Genomic DNA, 27,564 nt, shown 5'->3' on the forward strand with positions numbered 1-27,564 from the left:
TTTACAGTATGTCTCATGGAGCATCTGTTGATCCTAAGTATTGTTGTTTCAAAACAGTAACATTGTGTTTAAATTCTTCTGTTTAAATTTTTAGTTAACTTTGTGAATGTCACAAATTTGTGTACAATTGATTGGTGACCCAGCTGTGTACATACATATACTGATGCTTCTGGACACATCTTCAGTGATGTGCCTGGAATCATCGGGTGCTTCAGGTCTTTCAACACCCTCCTCCAGGTGACCAAGCCAGGGCTGATGTGTCCAGAAATATGTGACGAATCTTTAACATTTCTTATTCATTTTACACATAACCTTTCTTTTTCAATATATACTATATATGTATATATATATATATATATATATATATATATAATATATACATTATATACATAATATTATAAACACATTATATATATATATAGTGTGTGTATGTATATATATATATATATATATATATATATATATATATATATATATATATATATATATATATATATATATATATATATATATATGTGTGTGTACACACACACTTATATAAACACACCTTTTATTCTATAAAGTACTGACAACATTTCTCTTAAATTCCAAGACATTTAGAGCGTTTGAAGAAAATGACAACTGGTCAAATTAACAAACAATATGCAGAGTTTTCAGAAAACACAATACTAATGATTTAACTTAGGAAGAGTTCAGGAATCAATATGTGGTGGAATAACCCTGATTTTCAATCACAGCTTTCATGCTCTCTACCAGTCTTTCACATTGCTGTTATTATGCCACTCCAGGCACAAAAATTCAAGCAGCTCGGCTTTGTTTGATGGCTTGTGGCCATCCATCTTCCTCTTGATCACATTACAGAGGTTTTCAATGGGGTCCAGGTCTGGAGATTTGGCTGGCCCTGACAGGGTCTTGATCCAGTGGTCCTCCATCCTATCAGTCAACCAACAGTATTTAATGTACCCATTAAACACTTTAATAAACATTACTTTGACAATCATACTGCAAGTTGTAATTGTCTGAAATACAACTTGATCAAAATCAAAATGCACTTGATTGATTGACTTTAGTCTATTCATTTTCCTGAGCATGAAACTCTTAAGAAATAGGCCAATGTGAGTGTTGTAACAGTTTGTTTCTTACAGGTATGGGTATACCTGTATACCTTAACCTCAATCATTCATTGTGGTGGTTCTGAGATAGAGACCGACAATAAACTTGTGAATCAATCATAAATCAATAATAGACAACCAAACCTTGTCTTAAATAAGAAAAAAATACTTGTCATTAACAATTTCACACAATACCCCTTTACTACACCAAATTAATTAAAACCTTAAAAGGTCATTCATTACTTTATAATAATTCAAATCTATTAAGATTCTAGATTTCACAGAATTACCAAACACTGCTTCTAAACTGTTACATACACCTTGATCAACTTTCTCCTTTCTTGTAATGTAAATCGCCATTTATCATGACCTAATATGAAGTTAAACAACTGACATTGATTCTTGCGGCTCTGGGAATATTTGAATCCACAAATGAAACACAATTTTATTTTATTTTGTGAACACAAAGAAGAATTCTGATCAATGTCAGGATTAATTACTGAAACAAATGCATTCACAGCAATAGCCCCGTATAATAATCTCCACTGCAAGTCTCCAATTCTCTTAGACAATGGTGACTTACACAATACTCTCCACTCAGGTTTTTCATCATCTTCTAATTGAAGTACTTTATGCCATGGTAAGTCATTTTTTTTTATCCAAAACCTTCTTATTCACTGCGATGGACTGGCGACCTGTCCAGGGTGTCCCCCACCTTTCGCCCAATGTTAACTGGGATAGGCTCCAGCCCCCCGCGACCCTGTACACAGGATAAGCGGTTGACGATGGATGGATGGATGGACCTTCTTATTCAAAATGTTAATACTCATTTTATGACACTCCTTTCCAGATGTAAAATCCATGCCTATTGAAATAAATTCTTAGACTTCTAAAAAAGTGCCTTCACAATCACCTGTAAAGGGAGTTAGATACAAATTAGGAAATGGATCAATACGATGCGGGTTAATAGACCCCAAAGAATAATCTGGTAACAAATTCAATTCACTTTCGGACAGAGCTGATCTACATTTGTCAAGTACTCTAGCAACCAAATGGTTAGATCTCATCACCAGGTGTTCAATCAATGAATTCACATCTTTAAAGTTAGATCCTGCTATCCATTGTACATGTGTAATAGTTCAAATTCGGAGTTAAGAAGATTCCCTTCTATCACAGAGTAACCCAGTTCATTTGACAGATCCAACCGAGAGCAGAAAATGAATGGCTCTTGCAGCAACCAATACAAGGAATTTACACTCCTTCTCTTTTGTACTTTAAACAAAGCCCAGACCTTAAAAAGATTTCGATAAAAAACAGGAAGCTTAGAGAGTTTTAACTTTTGAGGATCCATCCAAAATAAGGCTTTATCCATTCCTAATCCTTCAAACTCTCTCAATAAAGAGGACGCTACAATCTTCCAGTTTGCATCCTCTGAGCCTTTTAAAAGTCTTTGTATGAACTGAATTCGGAAAGCTGCTATTTAACTCTGCAAATGTACCAGTCCATGCCCTTCTTCATCCTTAGAAAGGTACAGTACATTTTTTGGCATCCAATACAGCTTATCCCCCAAAAAGTCTATTAATATTGACTTAAATGTGATTAAAAAGTCTGTTGGGGGGTCTATACAAATCAAACTATGCCATAGTTAATTACAATATTCGCCCCTTGTAAGACATTTTTTGAAGTAAAAACTTCCACTTCAATAACATCTTAAAAGAATTTGACAACATTCTCATTACCTACAAAAAACCTCCCAAGTATTTAAAACTTTCCTGCTTATAAGGTCAACAAACCCTTGTCCACCTTCTTCCTTTGGAAGATAAAGAATATTCTGTGGTAACCAATGTAATCCCAAAAGAAATTGATCATTTTGACCAGTATTTTTCCCAGAACCCCTTCAGGAGGCTCCAGAACTGCTAATCTGTGCCATTATTAATAATCAATGCTCTCCCCCTATAGGGTATTTTGGGTAAAAGCCATTTCCACCTTCCATCTACATTTCCCATAATATTTTCCCAGTTTTTTTGCATTATTATTTCATCACCTAACAAACCTTCAAGATATATATAAGACCTCTTTGTGACCAGTTCTCCTTCATTCCATTCTCCAACACTATATGCTGAACTTTTGGCCCAGTTTACATTTGCAGATTAGATTTTTGCAATATCAATCAGTTTGTCAATATCATCCTGTCCACTGTTTAAAACTAAAACATCATGTCATATGCTGATAATTTTATAGGTAGAAAGGTACTTTCATAACTAAAACCATCTAAATGAGTCCTAATTTTATTAACATGGGTTCTATTGCAATTGAGTCAAGCATAAAGCGAGAGAGAGATTTTGATTGATTGATTGATATTTCTTTATGTACTATAATTTATAGTGTGAAAAGCCTACTAGAGCTCTGTCAATCGCTGGGCCTGTATAGTGACTGGTCGCATACAGGGAGACTCTTTTGGCTGTTATACCTTTAGTACATGTCTGGGTAACAGTACTGTAGATTATTTAATTACAGATATTGACCCAGTGCATCTCAGAGCATTCACAGTCAGTCCTCAAACAACTCTGTCAGACCAATGTAAAATTACACTGTATCTAAAACCAACTCAAACCAATGAATCACACAGATGGCCCTCTCATTTACTGAAGCTGCAACAATCCTACAAGTGGACAAAAAACAGCAAAGAAAATTATTTAAGTGCAATAGAAAGTCAAACTATACAATTATTATTGGACAAATTTATAATGAACACATATCCACAAAATAAAGCAATCTGGCAATAAATGACATTGCCAATATATTCCACCAATCAGCATCCATGTGCAATTTGAAATAAACATCAAAACGGAAACCAAAAAACACCAACGAAAAGTGGTTTGACAGTGAGTGTAAATGTATTAGAACAACAGTACGACATCTTTCCAATCAAAAACAAAAATCAGAACCCCCTGGATTTCCCAAACACAGCAAATGAGCTAAAAGATAGACTACATGCATTAAAACCCAACAAGGAATGTGGTATTGATGGAATATTAAACTAAATGATCAAATACACCAATGACAAATTCAAAAGCGCAATAATTAAATTATTCAACATTGTTTTGAGTGTTGGGTATTTTCCTGACACCTGGAATCAAGGCTTAATTACACCCATCTTTAAACAAAGAGACACATTTGAGCCAAACAATTAGAGGCATATGTGTCAATAGCAACCTGGGGAAAATATTCTGTTCGATTATTAAAACAAGAGTCAAGTCAAGTCAAGTGGTTTTTATTGTCGTTTCAACCATATACAGTTAGTACAGTACACAGCAAAACGAGACAACGTTCCTCCAGGACCATGGTGCTACATAAAAACAACAAAGGACCAACATAGGACCAAGATTGCAGAACTTTCCTAAAACTCACAAAATCCTGGAGAAAAGACAAATGGGATTCCTGCCCAAATACAGAACATCTGACCACATACACCCTCCACACGATTATTGAGAAACATGTACCGGTACTTTGAGAAGGCATTTGATTCAATCTGGCATGAGGGACTCTTCCTAAAACTACTGGAAAATGGGATGGGAGGGAAAATATTTTATTTAATTAGCACCATGTATAAAAACAATACATGTGCTGTAAAAAAAGGGAACAGACAAACAGAATTTTTCTCTCAACAACGAGGAATCAGACAAGGTTGCCCATTGAGCCCCGCTCTGTTTAACAATTATATAAATGAATTAGCCAATGCATAAAATAATTTGACTGCCCTGGCCCAACCCTGACTGAATCAGAAATTAAATGTCTCCTCTTTGCAGATGATTTAGTCCTTCTGTCAAAAACAAAAGAGGGACTACAACAGCTCCGTGACATCATAGAGACATTCAGTCAAACATGGGCTCTTAAAATTAACCTAGCAAAAACGAAAATAATGATTTTTCAAAATAGATCCAGGTGTAGGGAAAATAAACACCTTCAGAGCAGGAATCCAAGTCATCCAGCACAAACACGAATACACTTGTCTGGGACTAAAACAAGTTCAACAGGAAACTTCAATCTGGCTGTGAATGACCTGAAGGCAAAAGCGATGAGGGCCTTCTACATTATTAAAAATAAAATTAAAAGTGAAACTCCAATTAAAACCTGGCTAAAAATCTTTAAAGCAATCAAACCAATTGCTCTGTATGACAGCGAGATATGGGGACCCCCATATCAAAATTTGTAAAAGCATCCTATAAGTAAACAGAACGACACCAAACAACTCGTTGAACTCTGAAATTCTACAAGCACCTAAAATGCATTGATTTGAGCTCATACCAGACTTTCACAGCTGTGCTGAAACTACATCCAAACCAGCACAGCATAATCTGGCCCAACCAGATTACAAAATTAGAAAAACAAAATGACATTGCCTATTGGATAGATGCCACTAAATCACAAAAGAAGATGGAACTCTATTTACACCTGAAAAGAGATTACAAACCAGCAGAATACCTGAGCTGTGTGAACGTGTATTTCTTACTTTATGCTCCAAGCAAGCACAGACTGAGTGATCACTGTCTGGCTGTAGGAAGAGGATGGCACAGACAGAGATGGCAGCCGCGAGAGCAGAGACTGTGTTCACTGTGCTCTCAGAGAGAGGTGGAAACAGAAGAACACTTCAATATCACAACATCCGATCTGTCTACCTTACACAATTACAACAAATGGCAACAAATTTTATTACATTACAAAATCCTGAAAAATTAAGACATATTTTGGGAGAAAACTCCAGCTTGATCAAAACAGCAGCAAAATATGTAGCAGCTTGCCACAAACTAAGAGAGTCAGCCAGCGGACAAAATTGATTGATTTAGATTTTCTTTATAATCATTATTTTGTTAATTGCTCATGTAATGGCCAATGCTTTGGCACTACTGATTTGGAGAGAGAGAGAGAGAGAGAGAGAGAGAGAGAGAGAGAGAGAGAGAGAGAGAGAGAGAGAGAGAGAGCGCTTCCTTTCTCATCGATCGGTCTTCCCTCTGCCTGTCTTTAAAGAGAACAATCTGAAGGCTACTAAGAGGAGCGCGTAAAACGGTGAGGGAATATAATTAGAATAAAACCCAATTCTTTTAATTGTCTTCAGTTTAACTGTTTATTCTTGCCATGGACTGTCTGAATTATTTTGAAATATGAATATTAAACGGAATAACAATTTTAAAAAGTTTCAAACTAAGAAGTAGGCTATATAATTAGAGTTCGGGGCCGTTCACACAGAACTTGTTTTTCTGCCCGTTCCATCCGTTACGCGCCTCGCCTTGGCAGGGAAAAAACCACTCCAACTTTTAAATTCGCGCCTTGAGACATCTGAGTTCTGTTCTATTCGTTGCGTTGTGTCTAGATTTATTAGCGCCATACATCCTTCGGAGTGAACAGCCCCTGACGGGCATAGTCGTGTAATTTACGAATCCTTGTAATTCAGGCTGTGTTTGCAGATTTAAATTCAGGCAGATGAGAGTCTCAGGATATCATTGGTTGGTTTACCTGACCTGCACTGTTGTCGTGTTGATCTCTTCGGTTCATCTGGCTCCGATGTCGGACCAGTACTCCCGGGGTGTGGTAAGATTAGTTTTTTCTCCCTTATTACAACGAGCCTTGTTCTGCATTAGAAAGAAAACTTACTACTAAAAAAAAAAATTACTTGAATGGTTGCTAATTATTTTGCTAAAGATTCAGCCTATTATCACAGATCAAAGACTTTACACATTATTATTATTATTATTATTTCTAAAGCAATTTGTATTGTTAAGTTTGCTAACGTAATATTTTTTTTTTTAATGCTATTATTATCTTTATGGCATTTATTTGGTGCTTCTATTTTGACAGTTATTTTGCCATGCATAGTCCTATATATATTTACACACACACACACACACACACACACACACACACACACACACACACACACACACACACACACACACACACACACACACACACACACACACACACACACCAATCAGCCACAACATTAAAACCACCTGCCTAATATTGTTGCAAAATTTGGCCAACCCGCATCTCAGGATGCTATTCTTCTCACCATAACTGTGCAAAGATGTTATCTTTGTCAGCTTGAACCAGTCTGGCTATTCTCTGTTGACCTCTCTCATAAACAAGGCATTTTCGCCTTATGGGAAGAATTGCAAAGAAAAAGCCAGTTTTGAAACAGAAAAACTAAAAGAAAAGTTTAGAGTGGGCAAAGAAACAGACATTGGACAACAGATAATTAGAAAAGAGTGTTATGGATCTTAACCCCATTGAGGTTTTGTGGGATCAGCTAGACTGTAAGCAAGGCTGTAACAAATTACAAATACTTACATTACTGTAATTAAGTCGTTTTTCCCAGGAATTGTACTTTAAGTAGTTTAAAAATGGCATATTTTATGTACTTGAATACATTTTAAGTGATGTAACTGTAATTTTACTGCACTATTCTCCCTGTGTCTGTGTTCGCAACTTCCCTGTCTGGATTTTATTGTTATCCATCAACATGATAGGCTATGGAGAGTCTTATAACTCCCATCAAATCACTCCGGTTACAATCAATCACACAAAAACTTGAAGGGCAGCTGTATAGATTTGGCGCCAATGTTGAGGATGCCTCAAACACATTTCAACACCTCAACATCCACCGCCGCACCTGAAAGGGATTTTTGCAATGAAAAAGGTCAATTGCTTGATCGTGTCATGTGAGATTAGCCAGATATCAGCATTAATACTGCCTCTAATTTGAAGAAACATATTGAGATAAATTACATATTTCTGTTCTATGTGTGTATAATGTAGCCTGTAATTTAGCTGTCATAGAGATTATTAGGTTGCTGTGAGAGATTAATGCAATGTTATCATTACGGCTGTGCGCTAAAATGATATTGATGTTTAATGGAAAAAAGAAATATCCTCGATATCAATGATACAATATTTTGTATTTTCTATACTTGGCCTATGTTCTACATCTAGACCAGGGGTGTTCATTACATTGATCGTGATAGCAAGAGCACCACTGGTTGGTTGATCAACCAACCATGAAAGATTGACTTTTTTCTTTCCTGTCGTCTGTAGCTGCATGCTGTTTGATTAACAGATGTTAATGTTTGTGTGTTTTACATGCACCTAAATGATCAAATACACTTTATAATTCCTCCAATGCCCGTCTTGGTGAGGCATTAACGTAAACGTAGTCGCTTATGTCTAAAGTGAACATAAACAGTGGGACAAAAAGCATATTTGTAAATGTCGGACTTGAAGTGCAACCAAAAAAAACACTGTCTAGTATGTCATTAAAAGGCTAATAATCAAATAACAATAACAAGAAAACCCCTCACTGCTTTTGGCTGAATAACTTGAGTCACTTTAAAATTATTCATAATTGAATCAAAGTCACATTGTTAATAATAATATTTAAAAAAAATATTGTTTGTTTTTTAATAATACAGACCCCTGATGTAGCGAGTGTTGGTATAATACATATACAGGAAAGTATAAATAAGTAATAATTATGCTTAGCCTTTATAAAGATAAAAAGTATCAACCCTTGTACAGCAATACTTCAGGCAGAACATTCCATCAGTCACAAATACACTTGTGCATCATGCATTAGAATGAGAACATTCTGGGCTTAAAAGATACAAGAGCTAAATCAATGCAGAACATTGTATCTCAAACGGAGTTCAATGTGGCCCCCCATGTACTACTTAAAGGAAAACTTCACCCCAAAATTTAAAATTATCTTATCATTTACTCAAACTCATGCCATCCCAGATGTGAATGACCTTCTTTCTTCAGAAGAACACAAATTAAGATTTTTGAAAATTATTTCAGCTCTGTAGGTCCATACAATGCAAGTAAATGGGTGCCAAAATTGTTATGCTCCAAAATGCACATAAAAGCAGCATGAAAGTAATCCTTACAACTCCAGTGGTTTAATTCATGACTTGATTAAGTGATATGACAGGTGTGGGTGAGAAACATCAATATATATGTCTTTTTTTTTGCTAGAAATTCTTCTCTCTGCCCAGTAGGTGGCAATATGCATGAAGAATGTAAATAACCAAAAACACAAAAAAGTAGTATGTGAAATTTAAAATGGAGATTGACTGAGCAGGGACGAGAATTAATAGTAAAAGAGGAATTAAATCTGTTCCTCACCTAACCTATCATATCACTTCTAAAGACATGGATTTAACCACTGGAGGCAAATGGATTAGATTATTTTTATGCTGATTTATGTGATTTGTGGAGCTTAAATTTTTTTTGCACTGATTCACTTGAATTTCTGTAATCATGTCGCCCTTTCATCCAATCAGATTCATGTAGTGTTTATCATAGGTAAGTGATGTATTTTAAAAGTTGGCAGTCAAAAACACCTATAAAATACCTATATTTTGTATTTTTTTCTGGCAAACAGCCATAAAAGGAAATTTAAATTATTGTATGTGTGCTATATTTTGAAATTGCAGCTTACAGTGTTTATTGTAATGGGGCATAGATTTTGCAACTCAGTACAAATACATATACACACTACTCATGAGTACTTTTAAATGAGCTACTATTTTACTCTTACTTTAGTATTTATGACAGGTAATTTTACTGTACTCACACAAATTTTTTTGGGAAGTAACAGTACTTCTACTTGAGTATGATTTTTCTACACTCTTTCCACCCTTGACTGTAAGATGCGTGAGAAGTGCCCGACAAGACAGCCAAGTCTATGGCAAGTGCTACAGGAAGCGTTGGGTAAAATGTCACCTGTGTATCTAGACAAACTAACAGCTAGAATGCCAAGGGTCTGCAAAACGGTCATTGCTGCATGTGCTGAACTATTTGAAGTAATTTAAGAAGTTCTCAATTAGTTTTTCAAATTGCAATAGTAATTTTTCACGTTATTAATGTCCTGACTATACATTGTGATCTGTTGAATGCCACTTTGGTGAATAGAAGTAGCAATTTCTTTCCAAAAGAGCAAAATATGAACATTATTCCAAAGTTTTGGCTGCCAGTCTATATAGAATGGTGGCAAAAATATTTTCATCCTTGATAAATATGAGCAAAGAAGACTGTAAAAAATATGTCTTTATTATTTATCCTTTTGATCTTTCATTCAAAATATTCACAAAACTATTGGATATCAAACAATTGCAAACACAAAAAGTTTTATCAAAAAAATAATATGTTTGTCAAATACATGTGTGTATTTGGTACCCTTTTATTCCCCATAATTATTGGCACCCTTTTATTCAATACTTTTTGCAACCTCCCTTTGCCAAGATAACAGCTCTGATTCTTCTCCTATAATGCATAATGAGGTTGGAGAATTCATGGCAAGGGATCTGAGACCATTCGTCCATACACAATCTCTCTAGATCCTTCAAATTCCGAGGTCCACATGGTGGACACTCCGCTTCAGTTTACCATACAGATTTCTATGCACTGTAAAACATTTCAAGTTGGTTAAGCTTAGAAACGAAAGAGGAGGGCAGGGCCGGGCTGTCACTATGCACACCCGGCCCCCACTCGGGCTAATCATCATAGGAGAGGGATAAGTGCAGCAGGATGCGGCAGTTTGAGAGAGCGAGAGAGAGAGAGAGAGAGAGAGCCACATGCAGCTGCTCTGTGTGTATTTGTGTCTTTTTTGTTTAAAGTAAATATTATTTTGACTCCTTATCCGGTTCTTGCCTCCTCCTTTCCCATTTTAACCTTGTTACAGAAAGTTCACCTGCTGTCTTAAAAACGTGCGTAATCTCAACTTGAAGATGAGTTTTGTTTTACAAGTTGTTTAACTACTTACTAAGAGTCACTTTATCTTGTCAAATAAAAACACAATTCCTCACTATTTCAACTATATTCAAGTTAAGATAACAAACTTTATTCATATCAATTGCCATTTTAAGAGCACTAATGTTTTTAAATTGTTTCTTAAATGTATTTCTCATCTTGACTAATAACAGCAAGTTTGCCAGTTTCCTTATTTAATTGGAATGAACTTAAAACCTATCTGCTCAAAAATATCAAATTTATTTAAACAAGAACAATGTTACACAAGATTTAACATTGGTCTGGGAATTTATTCCTAGTGGGACAACAGGTTCTAATAAAGACTAGTTGTAAAAATATCCATTTCATCAAAATAATATCCAGGTTTCTCCATTGTTTTACAGAACTAGTGCAGTCACTTTCGCAGAGCACGGTCAATGTGCTGAACATTTTACCATGCATGAAAGTGGCAATATGTTAGCATTTTATCAACACAAGTCAAAAAATACAAACTCACCTCCTCGCCAACTTTGAGATACTCACCAGAAATTCAGCTACTCCATCTCATTCAAAAAGGTGGCAACATCTCTGTATTTCCTGTTCAGTATCACCCAACCTCAGTCAGTCAGTGTTTACACTATGTGATTGCTCGTATTACTTCTACACTACTAAAACTAGAAAATAGCTTTAAATGGCTTTAAATGAACAACTTCAGCATTAAGACTCATCACAGCTGAGAGACGCAACAGGCTGATTAATTACACAAACTCAAGGCGCTTACCTCTTACCTGACATTCCTCGCTGGATAAATACTGTTTAAAATAGCGGAGGAGATTGCGGTTCCCATAGTGAAAGACTCTTGCGCACCAGCTACCGCAAAATAGGGAGAATTACCCCCAATTGAATGGCTATTTTTCCACTGAGAAGGCTGATCTTCACAAAGCTGACAGCATCTCTGCTTGAGTGGCAACAGGTAATGGAACACACTCCATCTCTCTCTCTCTCTCTCTCTCTCACACACACACACACACACACACACACACACACACACACACATGTTGTGTTTCCATGTTTTATGGGGACTTTCCATAGACATAATGGTTTTTATACTGTACAAACTTTATATTCTATCCCCTAAACCTAACCCTACCCCTAAACCTAACCCTCACAGAAAACTTTCTGCATTTTTACATTTTCAAAAAACATAATTTAGTATGATTTATAAGCTGTTTTCCTCATGGGGACCGACAAAATGTCCCCACAAGGTCAAAAATTTCGGGTTTTACTATCCTTATGGGGACATTTGGTCCCCACAAAGTGATAAATACACGCTCACACACACACACACACACACACACACACACACACACACACACACACACACACACACCCTGGTTTATCCAGTAACTTGTTGGAAAAAGCACAAGCCGTGATACTATTTTTGAAGGGACATTTTTGTAATTACTAACAAAGACTTGGACACATAATTTGGTTTAAACCAGCAACGACAGATTCTGATCCATCACGTTAGAAAGTAGTTCCATTCACAAATGTTTTTTTATTTACTTGTTCACTGAACTGTTGTAAGCAATATCACACTCACTATCATGCTATATGGCCCTAAATCAGCACCGCTGAGATTACCTGCAGCCGAATCACAGCAGTGCTGATATAGGGCCGTATCACACTCTTGTTCTTGTGATATTGCTTAAATATAGCATTCATTTCTCATCAAAATTATAAAAGAGGGCAAAATTCTAATGTGTTAAACACATGTGTTTATTGTGTTTTATTGTTATATTATTACAGCAACTGATGAGCTTGCATTCACTGATTTGAGTTTAACATTTCCAGAATGTATTTTATATTAGGATTGGCTGAGCCGTTATGGATATCTGCCTCCTATGGACCCACACACTGGGCAGCTGCAGACTAAAGATGGCATTGAGAAGGCTATTAAAGAAATGCAGCGATTTGCTGGCCTCAAAGACACAGGCGAACTTGGTAAATGCAATGCATATTCTTTTTCCTATCACAGAAAGTAGTTCATTACTTGCAGGAAGTGATCTAAGAGCCTTGTTAGACCATACTTTTAGAGGTTTATTTCATCCACACACTTTTTCCATATTGCTAAACTGGGTTTTCCTGAATATTGTGAAAGAGCACGTTTGACTCGATCTATCCATCCATCCATCCATCCATCTTTCTTTTTCAAGGGACACATAAAACCTTTGATTTAATATATTTTTGATTTATCCAAAGTGACTTACAGTACATCTAAGCAATACATTTTATTACTACATACTTCCATGCTCCACGCCATGCTCTACCAGTTGAACTATAGAAACACATGCACACACAGCACACACAATCTACACAGAATACACAGTAAACACACAAAGCACAATATATTGTTGGGGATACTATGTGGCTAAAGGCTCTCCATAAGGAAATGTACCTTTTTTCATGGTCATGTATCAATGCAAAAAAAAAAAATTTTTTTTGAATATTGATGGAGCAACAGAATTTGTGTTCAAATAAATAACAACCGAAGGTTGTTTTGATTAAAATACATTAAAAAAAAATGGTGGTGAGAGAGCCTTTTACCCAACACTTGGGGTAAAAGGCCCCTAGGGGGTTTAAAGTGATATATTTTTTTGAGAAACAAATTAAGATTATGCTTCCTCAAAATAACTACTTCAGATAAAAGTCAAACATTTCCTGATAATTACAAACACATTGTGAGCCAACTTTAAAAAAAATTTTTAATAAAAAATGTATTCCTCTTAAGAAAAACAATATGTTTTATAGGAGCCTTTAGCCCCTACAACAGATACACAAATACTGTCCAAATACTTATTGGACATTTAATAAAAATTGTTTGAATTAATGACAAAAATGACAAAACTGAAAATGATAAATAAGTATTTTGTCTCAAAAGAAATGTGTTAATTTCAGGGATTTTTATTAGCTACTTACATTTGCAACATTTAAAATAAAAAAGAAATAGATCAAATTGCCTCCAAATCAACTTTTAGACACTGCATGCAAAGATCTTATGGAACAGGAACATATTGCAGTGTATAGTGACAAACAGGTGTTTAGGAAAGTGCTGTTTTTATTATGCTATTTAGTGCTTTAGTAGAAATGGAGCCTTTTACCCCTCTGAACCTTTAGCCCCGTTGTACCCTACACATATAACAGATTTCAAAATGTACAAAGTAATTAAGCAGTTTCAATAATTTGGAGTGACTTTTTGCTCATACTATAGTTATCAAAGGTTGGGGCCATACTCTAGAGAAGAAGCTATTACATCCCCTCTGCACATGGGTTTTTATTACACCCAAGACATACTGAATATCTGAGGTCTATATATTGATTGGAGTCCTTCTGTCCTGTACATCTCTAGATAAGGACACCCTGAAACTGATGGGTACACCACGATGCTCTTTGCCAGACATAATAGGAATGAAGGACATGAGAAAGCGCAGGAGGAAAAGAAGATATGCCACCACTGGACTTCGTTGGGAAAAGTCTGATCTTTCTTGGAGGTCTGCATTTTTAGACAAAAGACTAATTTTGCTTGTTCAAGACGAACCTTAACAGACTGCAGAAATTCCTTAGAAATAGCTGACTGCCCATAAAGGGATATTCCGGGTTCAATACAAGTTAAGCCCAATCGACAGCATTTGTGGCACAATGTTGATTACCATAAAACTTGAATTTAGAATTTTCTTTAAAAAAGGCAATTGAGGTTACAGTGATGCACTTCCCATGGAAATGAATGCAGCCAATTTTTGGAGGGTTTAAATTAATTAAATTATCCACAAACTGCTATTCACAGCTCTTAAAATAACCATTATGTTCTACCTTTTAACTTTTTATCGTTTTTTTGCAGTCACTTTTCATTAACTTCTTCAAACTTTCCTCTTTATTCAACCGTCTTTTTCTAGCATCCACAATTACCCATCTCTCCATCCTTTCCTCGAACCTGATAAAGTGTACACTATAATGGACAAAGCCCTTAAAGTCTGGAGTGATGTCACCAACCTCAAGTTTCATGCCATGTCCTCAAGTGAGCAGAATAGAGCTGAAATCAAGATCTCTTTTGTTCGCTCAAATCATGATGACGGATATCCATTTGATGGAAAGGGAGGGACACTTGCTCATGCCTTCTTTCCAGGGAAGACTGATGTTGCTGGGGATACACATTTTGATGATGAGGAGAGCTGGACCTACATAGGCAAGAACTACAAGCTTTACCAAATGTAGATTGACTGATTGACAGATGAAAGATTGTCCCAAAAATGGCAAATGATTAAAGAGAGATTTAAATTGTGATATTATTTTCATCACTCTCATGTCGTTCCAAACCTGTATGATTTTATATTTTCTTTTTCTGTGGAACATAACAGTGGAGTCTTCACACAATAAAACCACCATGAAAGTAATCCATGGTCTTGAATCGTGTGCATTAATTCCAAGTCTTTTTTAAATATATGATATATTTGTGTGAGGAGTAGGCAGAAAATCAAATTGTTATTCATTGAAAATCTTCTACCCCGCTGTAGCTCTAAAATATGGTGCCTCTAGATGTGTCGCTTTGTTTTCAGGTTTGATGTCATTGACATATGCTCATGAGATAACCAAACCAATTATGTTTAATGTAATATTGACAGCCAGCCTGTGCCATATGCTCAGTGCATAATGTCTTAAATTACAGTCTATTAATTACATAAAGCTATTTTATGGCTTTAGAAGACTTGAAATACAGCACACATGTTGTATAGACTACCTTTGATGTATGATTTTTTTTTAGCTTGACAGCCATGGTCACTTTAAACCACTGTTGTATGCAAAAGAGCTGTGTGAAATTATTATTTTATCTTTTGTGTTCCAATGAAGAAATGAATGTAATGGTTTGTAATGACAGTTAGTCATTTGGGTGTCTTATTCATGTAACAGATATATGTATATGGACTTAAAATGTGACTACACTATGAGGATCTCCAATTAGTTCTTATTTTTCTCTCAATGTTTTTAGATGAGAGTGGCACTGATTTATTCTCGGTGGCTGTGCATGAATTTGGCCATGCTCTGGGTCTCTCCCATTCCTCCACTGACCCTTCCATCATGCAGCCATACTACCAGGGTGCTGTTGAAAATATTGAAACCTACACTCTTCCAGAGGATGACCGATTTGCCATTCAGTCACTCTACGGTAGGAGCTAGTTCACAATCTTTAGTTAACATAGTTACCTGCTCTGGTAATAGTTATTTCTGCTTAAAGCTTAAGTATGTAATTTCTGGGTTACTAGCATCACCAAATGTAATTGCAAAAATAAACATTGTTTTCAAACAGCTTTCAAAAAATGCCCCCCATCTGCTGTTAATGAAACAAACAGATAGTCCTGCCCCTAACTCAGGCCATTGGTTGAGCCAATGCTGTTGTGTCGGGCTGCATGGACAGGTACTGTAGCTTTGGTATGTTGAAAAATGATATGTTGCCTGGGACAACAGTCAAATATTCAGAGTATTGATCATTATAAAAAAATACTTGAGACTAATGACAAATCAAAATCTAGTTTTCCAGACAGCTATGTAATTCATGAAAATTAAATGAAACTAATTTCTCAATTCAGTATTAGATGTGAAATGTTGGCTTCACGACTACATGGGAAGCATATCTTCCCCTAAAATTTCAAAAGAAATGCGGCAATAATGAGTTTAATATATCTACAAATAATGATTATAAATTACATATGACTTTTTCTGCATTAGCTAATAAGTGTAAAATATCACCATCACACTGTTTAAGTAATGCAATCTGCTTTTTTTTTTACAATAATATTTAGTTCGAAGTAAGTGGACACATGACCCATAGCACCCCATTGAAGCCGTGCTGCAATGGGAGTCTATGGCAGAATCAGATTCTTGTAGCATGTTAGATATCAGGTGCAGTAAAGATAGGAGTTCATTGCTCAAGATGCTATAAACACATCATTTTGGGTCTTATTTAAAATTGAACATGGGCATTTCATCAATGTATTTTTGTCCCACCTGGAAGCCCATCTTCTCTATATGATGATTGCTCAAGCTTTCAAATAAGGAAGACTTTGCAACAAATGGACAACAATTGAAATGGTGATGTACATGATTGACATATTGAAATGTAAAAGCCCTCTGTCAGAGACTAATTTACAATCTGGCATTACGCATTTATTTCATCTTTCATAATTTGATATTTTGCCTATTTTGTTGCAAAATAAATTCTGAGCTTAGTTAATTATTTTCTTCAAGGAGTTTCACTGTTTGAGTAGTAGATTGAGCAGCTTTTGGAAGCGACATTCAGGGTTGGGAGGGTCACTTTTGAAATGTATTCCACTACAGATTACAAAACACATGCTATAAAATGCCATTTGTAATGTATTCTGTTAGATTACTCAAGGTCAGTAACTCTTCAGCACTGGTAGATTTTTTCACTTGTTTTGACTATAAAATCTGCCAGTACAGTAAGACAAAATACACATGTTAAAAATACATTCTCTGAAAAACCTAAATATCCTATGCAGTGTTTTAGATTAATCTAATTGAGCTTGTTTAAGGATTTTTAGATATTTTATAAAAATAATACAAAAATTATTATCAAGAATACGACTTTTGCCCTAATATCAAAGGTATTACTGGAAAAAATAAATTATGATCTAACGTGAATTTTCCTGATAAAATATATGATGGTGTCTGGTAACATGTTCATGTAAAATGGCTAGAAATAGCATTTTAGCTTAGCGTAAAGCTGATAATTAACACAAGGTTTATTTCTATTTCTTCTGCTCCAAACTTACTTCAAACGTACTTCTCTGTCTGCTTGTATGAATGTAACGCATCATAAGAAAGTGTTTCACCACTGTTCAAATGCAGTTTGGATCGCATCATTTATATGTATACATTTTACCATCTGAAAGGACAAAATATTAAATGAAACTAATGACAAATGCAAAGTAATCTCTTCAGTAATCAAAATACTTTTTGAATTTAACTGTATTCTAATTACCAATTATTTAAATTGTAACTGTAATATTTTGTCATTTAAATACGTAATCCCGTTACATATATTCCATTACTCCCCCACTCTGGCAACATCGCAGGTAAAAATAAAACACACCCCATAATAGAAAATTCAGGCCACAATTTTTTGTCAAGATAACCTTAGCTGACCATTAAAACAATTGTGGCTGTGGTTTTTGTTTATTATTTGACAGGAATAAAGAGAACTACACCAACGCTATCTTCTCCAAATCATCCTACGCCACACTTGCCTAAACCACCAAACCCACCTCGTCCAAGAATAACAATAAAGTGAGTCATGTTTTCCAGCAAACATAGACAGATACAATGCAATATGAATAACTCACTAATTATAACACCCCCAGCACTGATATCTCATATATGACCAATAATTTCACAAGTTAATTCAAAGCCTGATGTCTTTTGTAACCTTTCTGTTTGCCTAGACCTGATCCCTCAGCCCAGGATCGTTGTGATGGAAGTTTCGATGCGGTGGCAAACATTAGAGGAGAGGTTTTCTTTTTTAAAGGTACAATCATTCATTTCCAAAGCTGTCTTGAGCAAACCTGTGACTATTTGGACAAATATCCAGATTTTGCACAGCATGCATATTTGATCAATATTATCAGCCACTTAAAAGTTAAAGGTGCAATAAACCATGTTTTAATACCACATATTCATGTTCCTACAATCTAACAGATATCAGAAATAGTACAGATCTGAAAAAGTAAACATCTTTGTTATATCCCTAGTCTTTATAAAAAAGCAAACCTAAAATTATCCAATCAGAAATGCTTTCTAACTGTTAGTCATTTCAGGTGTTCAAGTTTGCTCACATTGGGTTGGCTAACATATCTTTGGAGGGTGGTAATTTTTTGTTCTTTCATATTTATTGATTGCACCTTGATAGGTGTGTACGGTCAGTTGTCTACTACACAATATTAGGATCATAAGTTCATACAGCCTCAAAATGAATACTTATTTATACTTCAGATGGTTCCTTTTCTCTTCTCCATGGTTTTGGTTAGGTTCGTACTTCTGGCGAATCCAGCGATCCAGTTCTCAAATGTCCTTTCACCCTGCTCTAATAAAAAACTTCTGGATTGGTCTTCCTGATGGCACTGACAAGATAGATGCAGTTTATGAAAGAGTGACGGACAGTAGAATAATCTTCTTCATAGGTCAGTAAAGGTTACAGTCAGTTGAGTTTATCCAAACTTTTGACTGGTGGGGTATATTTTGTACATCTCTGCTTTGGATTTGGGGTCATAATGGAATGAAATATCGATTTAAAAGAGCTTGTTACAATAAGATAATGTGTGTGAAATGTATTCAGACATTACAACTATTACAGGCTGTGTAGGGTGTGTGGATGTGGTTTCTGAGGTTAAAAGGAGGTGTACGTCATTTCCCCATCTATATCTTTATTTTTTCATATAGGTTCACAGTACTGGGTATTTAAAGACAATGTGGCACTTCATGGCTACCCACGTCCATTGTCTGACTGGGGCCTCATTTCTCATGATGGAAGCAAGGTGAAGAGGGTGGAGGCGGTATTTATTTGGGCTCATAATGGAAAAACCTACCTCTTCAGCGGTGGAGAGTTCTGGAGGTTCACTGAGAGCCAGGAAACAAAAACGAGACGTCTAGATGCAGATTACCCTCGGAACTCCTCCATCTGGAAAGGTGTGCCCAAAAACCCGGATGACATCATCACCTGGGAACAGGGTAATATACAGAAATAAACACTGAATCTTTTTACATGCACAACGATATGCTGAAAACAAAAAATCAAACAACACAAATAAACTTGTTTACGTGAGATTTTAAATCATCAGTTTATTGCTTTTGACGTCTTAACGCAAACCGTCATCCACACAAAATTTGCTCACATTAGATTCAACTGTTTATGACCTTAGCCCAAAAGAGATACAGCATTTAAGACAACACATTTGTTGGGGCATAAAATGCACCATAAGTGCATTTTATGCCAGGACTTGGTATACATAATAACATGATTGACTTCATTTGTCATTACTCAGGATGTGCCGTTTCATCTGTAGCAGTCAATGTAAGGTGGCCCCAAAAGAGAATTTGGACTTATGTCACTCTTAAAAACGTATGGATGTCTTTGCATAAATATCAAACCAAGTGGCAGTTATTTGAAAGAAAAATCAAGCAAGCAAAACATTACACAAAATCAAGTTTGTTAGATTTCAAATGATAAAACAGTAGATATACTGTTCAATGAAGAGAAGCACATGTGCTGTTTATCGTTGTCAAATTTAGTGGAAACTCCATAGTTAATTTGATGAACTGCATTTGTGGTTACTGTGGTTTGTGGTACTGCTAGAACACCTGTGTGAACTTGGGGAGAACTGACTTCATCCATCCACTAAAAATCCCCTTGACACCACTTGGTTAAATATAATTGCAAAAACAGCTAAAAGAAAGTTACTGTACTTCTGGGAAAAGCTCTAGCATCAGGTGTTTGCTACGGTGCACAATAGAGAGTTTTATTTTTTTTCTCTGAAATAGTTTTGCGTTCCCTTGCAATAAATTAACCGTAGTTTTATTACAGTAACCATATTTTAGTAATACCATAGCAACCACAAAATGTATTATGGTTTTACTGTATTAAGTAGTGTTGTCACGGTACCAAAATTTCAGTAGTCGGTACCAATACCAGTGAAATTTCACGGTACTCGATACCAAAGCAAAAACAGGTTACTAAACAACACTCTTTTATTAACAAAGTCTATAAAACATTAGCAGCAGAACTAAAAACAAAAATATGCCATTGAGCAACACTTTAATTGAAATATATTATTTTTAATTATAACAAAACTGAACAATGTATGCTTAAAGTATTTTTGTATTACACACTTATATTAGATTTGCTTCAACTTTTTATTTAAGTTTATACCAAGTACTAAAAAACAAATCCTAAATAAACAAGCATAAATAGAATGAATAAAAAAACATTTCCAAACTAATGTGCAAAGTGCTGTCTTATTAATAAAGCTGCATATTGCCAATTTTCTTCATGATAAGAAATGCACAGTGACACATATATATATATATATATATAGATATTATGATTAAGTCGCGAGCAGTCGCGTTCTAATCTAGCTGCATTAAGTGTGCGCACGCGAGGGATGAGTTCCCCGAGGCAGAGTCTCTCTCAGTGCAGTTTCAACCTGTCCCCCTTAGATCGGGACATTCGTGCAACTCATAGAAGAGGCACCGACCACACAAAGAAATGCCAGTTTCTGAGTTTGTAGTTATTAACATGACCTGCTTCTGTATTATTTGAACTTTAATAAAGCAATTTTACTGCATTTAAGATGTTATGCCGGGATGTTTCCTTTAAAGAGCTCCGCCTCCGCTTATTCCACAATGGTACATGCTTCTGAATGTACTTTTTTTTTAATCTTTCCTTAATATTTTAATATCTACATAAAATAAACTGTGAAAGTTTAGAGTGCATCTGGACTGATCTGTGTATTCCTCCATCAGACGTGAACTGCTGCTCTCACGCGATATCGTTACAGTTTATTGTGATTTCATGTTACGTTAAATGAGATCAAACAGCTATTTGACAACGAACATTTTTCTCGTCAGTTTTGTATTTTCGACGATGTCGATAATGTCGACTAAACGTTTCAGCCCTAATGCAAATGATAATATGCTTTTAAACTCGCCTGCATTATTTGCTTGAATAAATCCGGGTGTCTTGTCTTTCAAGTGCTTTATTAAGTTTGATGTGTTTCCTCCTTTCGTCAGAAAATTGTGAAAGCACCATTTACAAATAGGTTTTGCTGATCTATGATGTTTCCCTTTTCATCATACTCAAATGCAAATCATTTCCAAACCTGGCTTTTTCCACTTTTCATTTCGACATGATTCAGTTGAGACTCCACAGCAGCAGCAGCTCACCAGGTTCAACATTGGGCGTGAACGTGCTCCTACTTGGCGATTTATATATGCCACAACTGCAGTACTCTCTTTAAGAATAAAAACATCTTTCACATCTAACCAAAAGACTCTCAGTGCCAAGAGGACTCAGTTACAGGTTATTTGTTCCAAACGCCAGACGTCAATTTCACGGGGCTCCCAAACATGTGTTGGACATGTCCGTGGTGATAACTTTGACATCTGACCATCTTGGCAAAATGTCACACTTTTACAGAATTCAGTTATTGGTTCTCCTCCAGTAACTAGCCATAAATTAGCTTAAACAGTGATGCGTCACTTTGAGGCGAAGATGACCATGTTGCCTTGAATCGAAATTTGCGTATAGGATAAGTGTCCAATTCAAGTGCCTCTAGTTCAGTGTGAGCCACAGCCCAACGTCCTTCTTGGTTACCAGAAAATTAGCAGCTGTAGGAGCGGTTCTGTGCCTTGCATGCTGGTACTTCCTCTATCGCATCTTTGGTGAGGAGATATTTTGCCTTTGAACATTAAATCATTCCCCCAACCCCCTCCCCATCTCGTACTTCTGAGAGGGAGAACATCCCATGTAGTAGCCTGCCTAGCTCACAAAAAAAAGTAGAATCAGGGCGCCCACTCCGACAAGGTTAACTGACCCACAGTCCCACACGGTGACATGATATCATACACACACACACACACGTGCAAATGAGCGATAGAAAACTGATTGCACAAATGTCACCATTCCGAATTTTTTTTGTGTGGCGCCCCGTGCCGCCCCCTGGCATTGCCGGCAAGATGCCGCCCTGGGCGCTTGCCCATGTCGCCTATTCCTAAATCCGCTAGTGGATAGCACACAGAAACATTGGGTAAAATAGTCTCTGACTATTTCATATGGCACTCTTTAACTATTTATATCAATAGATATCACATAGATAGATCACGCCATCTTAGATAGATAGATCATAAAAATGCTTTCTGATATTACCTCTTTTATGAAGGATACATGCAGTGATGACATAAATATTGGCCAAAAGGCAGCATAATCAATATTATTTTTTACCTTATAATGCTGCCAACATAGGCAGCTCACTATATTTTGGAACAGAGCCATTTTGAATCCTTTCTTCCATCCATAACTTCTCAGGAGATGCCTATTTCTTCAAGAACAACTTATATTGGGTGATAAAGAGGGGAGGATTGGAACAAGACAGTGTCAGTCACAGATCAACCGCGGTTGATTGGATGAAGTGTCCAGAACCGACTCCAACCAAATTTCCAGGCAATCATCAACCAAGAGAAGGGGATTGTAACTGTGCAAACAACGGAGCCTTAAAGCGGAGTGCTTCATCTGGGTTATTGTCAATCATATTCCTGCTTTTTCCAGCTTTCTTCATGTAGCCTACTTGCGATGATGCTTATCTATATGGACTGTGTCAAGTCATTTCAATTTGTTGCACTTTTCACATCACACATCGTTTTAAAGCATCTTTACAGATAATTATGCTGTAATGTCTTAAAATACTCATTGAGCAGTTTCATTTTCATTTCAGTTTTGTATTTGAAAAACATGCCTCAATTATTTGTCTTTATGTCCCCAGTGAGCAAGCTAAAATGTTACTGTGGCATGGAACCCAAAGCTCCATAAGATGATAGTAAATGGAGTGAGAAAGAAAGAAAGAAAGAAAGAAAGAAAGAAAGAAAGAAAGAAAGAAAGAAAGAAAGAAAGAAGACACTGGGGGCTCACCAGTCTCAAAGCACTTAAAGTGATATTACATATGTCACTTCATTTGTCTATTCAAATATTATTTAAAAAGTAGCATCACATGGTCGAAATCCCTTCTGAAATTTTTTTATGTTTTGATCTATGCAAGTGTGATCTACGCATCGGCTTTATAAAAATGAAAAAAATCTATTTTTTTTTTTTTAAATAAAATCTATGCTTGAAATAAATTAATTTAACTGTATTAATTTATTCTTTAAAGTGTATACTATCACCCTATGGCAATGTTCAAGGTTATGTTGTGACAAATATTTCATTGTAATCCATTTGGCTTTGTACCTATATTGCATTTGTGCATACAGGGTAAATATATACATGCAGAATTTGAACTATTCTAAGCTTATCTTAATCTATTTTTTGTCAAGAAAGCAATTTGAGCGGAGTGTGTTCCACAGTATTTAGCTTACTTGAGATCTAGATGCAGTGGCAAACAGAATCCACTGGGGGACATTAACACACTGAACAACACAGTGGAGTTTTCACTATCCTTTGCTGTATTATCCAGGGTTGTTGCTTAAATTCACAGTTGTGCTTCTTTTGTGGGTGGTGTTTCAGCACAACAGCCTGCATCTTACTCACCAACCACCTACAATCCAGTTTAAACAGGCCGTAAATCTGCTGAAATTAATTAAACCATTGCTGTTCCTCTCGGAGCAAACATGCTTTCTTTCTATGTAAATTATATTTATAGATTTAGTCTTATTCTCAAAATTGTGAACATGATAAATATCGATATTATAATATAGAAAAAAGGTGGTAAACAGAACTTAATTTCAAAAAGATGTTTGTGTACATTTCCTATTGATCACGACAGCAGTAATTCATCACGATTACCAAAAGTTTGAGAAGAGTGTTATAACCATATATCCAGACACATGTCCACTGTCCACAGACCTCTCCCAATCCAGGGTTCAGAGAACTCTAAAGACATCTCGTTTTACCTATACAGTAACATGTAAAGTAACACGTATGGGTTTTGCCTCGGTCACTACATCACATTTTTAGAACTGGAATATTCAGTGTTTATCTAGACACCTGAAATGGTGCTACAGCTTCAGGAACATGTCTGTGTGACCTGAAAAGAGATACATTTCTGTGTGACTTCAGTGATCATTCACTACATGAAAGGTCGTACAAACATACTGTACAAGAACATGAGAGGAAGTATGTATAATAGTAAAATATTTACAGTATTGTGTATTCAATTGATTTCACATGCAGGCAAAATTATACCTAAAAATAAGTGTAATGATTTGTTGTATGTACACAGCTATCTTGTTTTAAAACCAAACATAAGCAACTGGAAAGACTTTGTTGCAGATTTTGCCCTCAAGACATGCCAAGTGGTGGGAAGTTGTTAAATATAAGTCAAGGGAGGGTGGAGCCAGGGGAGGGTGGGTAATGCCATGTGGGTGGCACTGATGTGGGGGTGGGAATAGGTGGCCCCAGAGTAGGGATGAGATGGGGCAAGCCTGGAGTGGGAAGATAGTCTGCTGGGTCAAGAGAGGGGATGAGGTAAGACCAAGGTCAGACTTAATGACCAGTGCAGGTAGCCAAGCAAGGGGCAGTCCTGGTGACCACTGGAGATTTTGCCTAGGTTGCGCCAGTTATGGGTACAATATGTTTAAATTGTAATCAAGTACAATTACAGACAAAATGAATCAAATTATTAGAATTGATATGATTTTTTGTTTCACTCACTATTTGTCTGTTAATGAGTGAAATAAAAAGATACTTACAAAAACACATTTAACTGCAAAGAATATTTCATCAGCATACATATTTAGGCACAGAAAAACATGTATTTCTAATGGGAGAGTTTCTAGGATTATGAAAAGGTTATCCAGGGCTTGTTTAACAAATGTGGTCTTACTCCAGTAATATCAGCATAACACCATCCATGTGAGGTAACATATCAGACCAGTTATATTTGTGAATCACTGTCACAAAAAACAGTCTCAAAAGTTAAAACACATTCATGTACATTTTTAAAACGAGTACAAAAAGCTATTTGTGAAACTAAAACTACATTTTCCACACTAATGCAATTGGTTCGGCATTTATGTGTGGATTAGATTGTGAATACGAAATGTGTGAAAATGGCACTTTCTAAATACAGTGACGAATGGTTCCGTGTTCCTCGGGAGTTGGTAAGATATGCAATGTAAAGTTAAGAAAACATGCAATCACACCTTCTAATGCTCCAGTAGGTCTGACATAGAGGAGGACATGATATTAACTTTTGAAAGACAGAGGTTACATTGCACCGGAATGTTTTTGCTCTGTGTCTCCTTACAAGTAAAAAGTTACTTTTTTTTTTTTTTTTGGTTAATCCAGTGGTCAAATGCTGAGTGAGATGCTCCATTTTCAGTGTTATAGTTACTTGGCTAGTGGCTATTATCAGGCCTTCCACAACCCTCCCTTCTCTTCTGAAAACACTCAAATACTTGCTAAATATAAACTGGCGGACAACATTTTTGAATAATGTACAGATTTAGCTCTTATGGAAAGAAATTGTTATTATTACAATTTGAAAAAAATATTCAGAACTTCTTAAACTAAGTGTTTTCATTCAAATAATCCTCCTTGTGCAGCAATGACAGCTTTGCAGATCCTTGGCATTCTAACTGTAAGTTTGTCCAGATACTTGACATTTCACTCCACACTCCCTGTAGCTCTTGCCATAGATGTGGCTGTAGGAAATTTGGTAGTATTATACGGTATGGATTAAGTGGCACAATTCTCCACCATTATATATAGAAACAGTATGTGTGAGCTAGGAATTAAATTAAACTGTCCTTATTCTACATAATTATGTAAGGAAATTTATTATGGAATTAGTCGTGATTCGACAACCATTATAAGTGTGGTACCTGGCATGCAGTATACCTTATTTCAAGACTGACTATGCCACCCCTGATGATAGGCAGGAGGAACCTCAATATCTTCTCGTGAATGTAGAGTGGCTAATAATATGTTTATCCCTCAAAGGGACAGTCAACAAGAGGCAGATATGTAAATGTATTCCAAATTTATTATATATTTTAGTGCAAGAAGACATAGAAAAGTTATTAAAATGAGTCGTAAAAATACTGGGCTAAATGACTGGTGGATTTTCCTCAATCTAGGAAGGTCGGAACCCCTGCTCAGGAGGCCCCTGGGAAGACAGAAACAGGAGACAGCAACCCAGCACCAGTCGACGCATGCAACACAGCAAGCTCTACACACTTAAGATCTTTAGATACCACTACAAAATATCACACCGTGTTGTAGTTATAAGTACACACCAATACAGTGTCTCTCCCAGTGTGGTCCCCTGAAGAGAAGGGGCAAAGCATCAGTATGGATCCGGCCTTGTACACGGATAACCTACGCAGAAAACATAGTTAGGGAGGAGAACCACCAGCATAAATGGCAACACTTGGTCAAGAAAAAAAAGAAAATAAAAATGCTACTATGAATGTGGCACATGAGTGACAAAATAAACCAAACAACCACAAAAATCAAACAACAGGAAACAATAAAGAAATGCTTATAAATCACATGAAAACAGTGGCTGGCCTGGTCCTTTTCAGTATGCTCAACTGTCCCACAGCACATTAACACATGCAGAGAAAAGGTGAACGTTCTGTTGCAGTGCAGCCCAGCAGCTCGAGTCACACTGGGGGTGATCGCATAAAGGTTAAACCCCCAGACAAAAGCCTGTGTCCTCCGTGAAGAGTAAGCACCCGCTTCTAAAATTACCACAACAGTGTCCAGCATCAACACAAAAGAAATCTGCCTTGCAGGCAGCAAACATTTATCACTTCCTAATTAGTCATGTGACCTTGCAACAGATCGTGTGATCCCGGGTGTTAATTGAATGTGCTGCAGCTGTGTTGCATG

The 27,564-nt window shown here is 36.2% G+C and overlaps 1 protein-coding gene across 1 annotated transcript; it reads left to right on the forward strand.

Annotated features, from left to right (window-relative positions):
* The first annotated feature begins 6,593 nt into the window (after nucleotides 1–6,593).
* Nucleotides 6,594–23,735, forward strand: LOC127633843 (matrix metalloproteinase-17-like). Its single transcript, XM_052113191.1, has 10 exons — nucleotides 6,594–6,701; nucleotides 12,767–12,899; nucleotides 14,305–14,446; nucleotides 14,849–15,139; nucleotides 15,938–16,116; nucleotides 18,158–18,254; nucleotides 18,410–18,492; nucleotides 18,992–19,144; nucleotides 19,404–19,691; nucleotides 23,044–23,735. Exons 1-10 carry the CDS (start codon nucleotides 6,594–6,596, stop codon nucleotides 23,295–23,297), a joined length of 1,728 nt encoding a protein of 575 aa, XP_051969151.1. The 3' UTR covers nucleotides 23,298–23,735.
* The last annotated feature ends 3,829 nt before the right edge of the window (nucleotides 23,736–27,564 follow it).

This window comes from Xyrauchen texanus, chromosome 40 (genome assembly GCF_025860055.1).
Source record: "Xyrauchen texanus isolate HMW12.3.18 chromosome 40, RBS_HiC_50CHRs, whole genome shotgun sequence".
Taxonomy (NCBI): Eukaryota; Metazoa; Chordata; class Actinopteri; order Cypriniformes; family Catostomidae; genus Xyrauchen; species Xyrauchen texanus.

Coding starts and splice junctions, on each gene's coding strand:
- LOC127633843 (XM_052113191.1), top strand. CDS start 6,594: ATGAGAGTCTCAGGATATCATTGGTTGGTTTACCTGACCTGCACTGTT. Junction 14,447..14,848: donor AAGTCTGATCTTTCTTGGAG/GTCTGCATTTTT, acceptor GTCTTTTTCTAG/CATCCACAATTACCCATCTC. Junction 16,117..18,157: donor TGCCATTCAGTCACTCTACG/GTAGGAGCTAGT, acceptor ATTATTTGACAG/GAATAAAGAGAACTACACCA.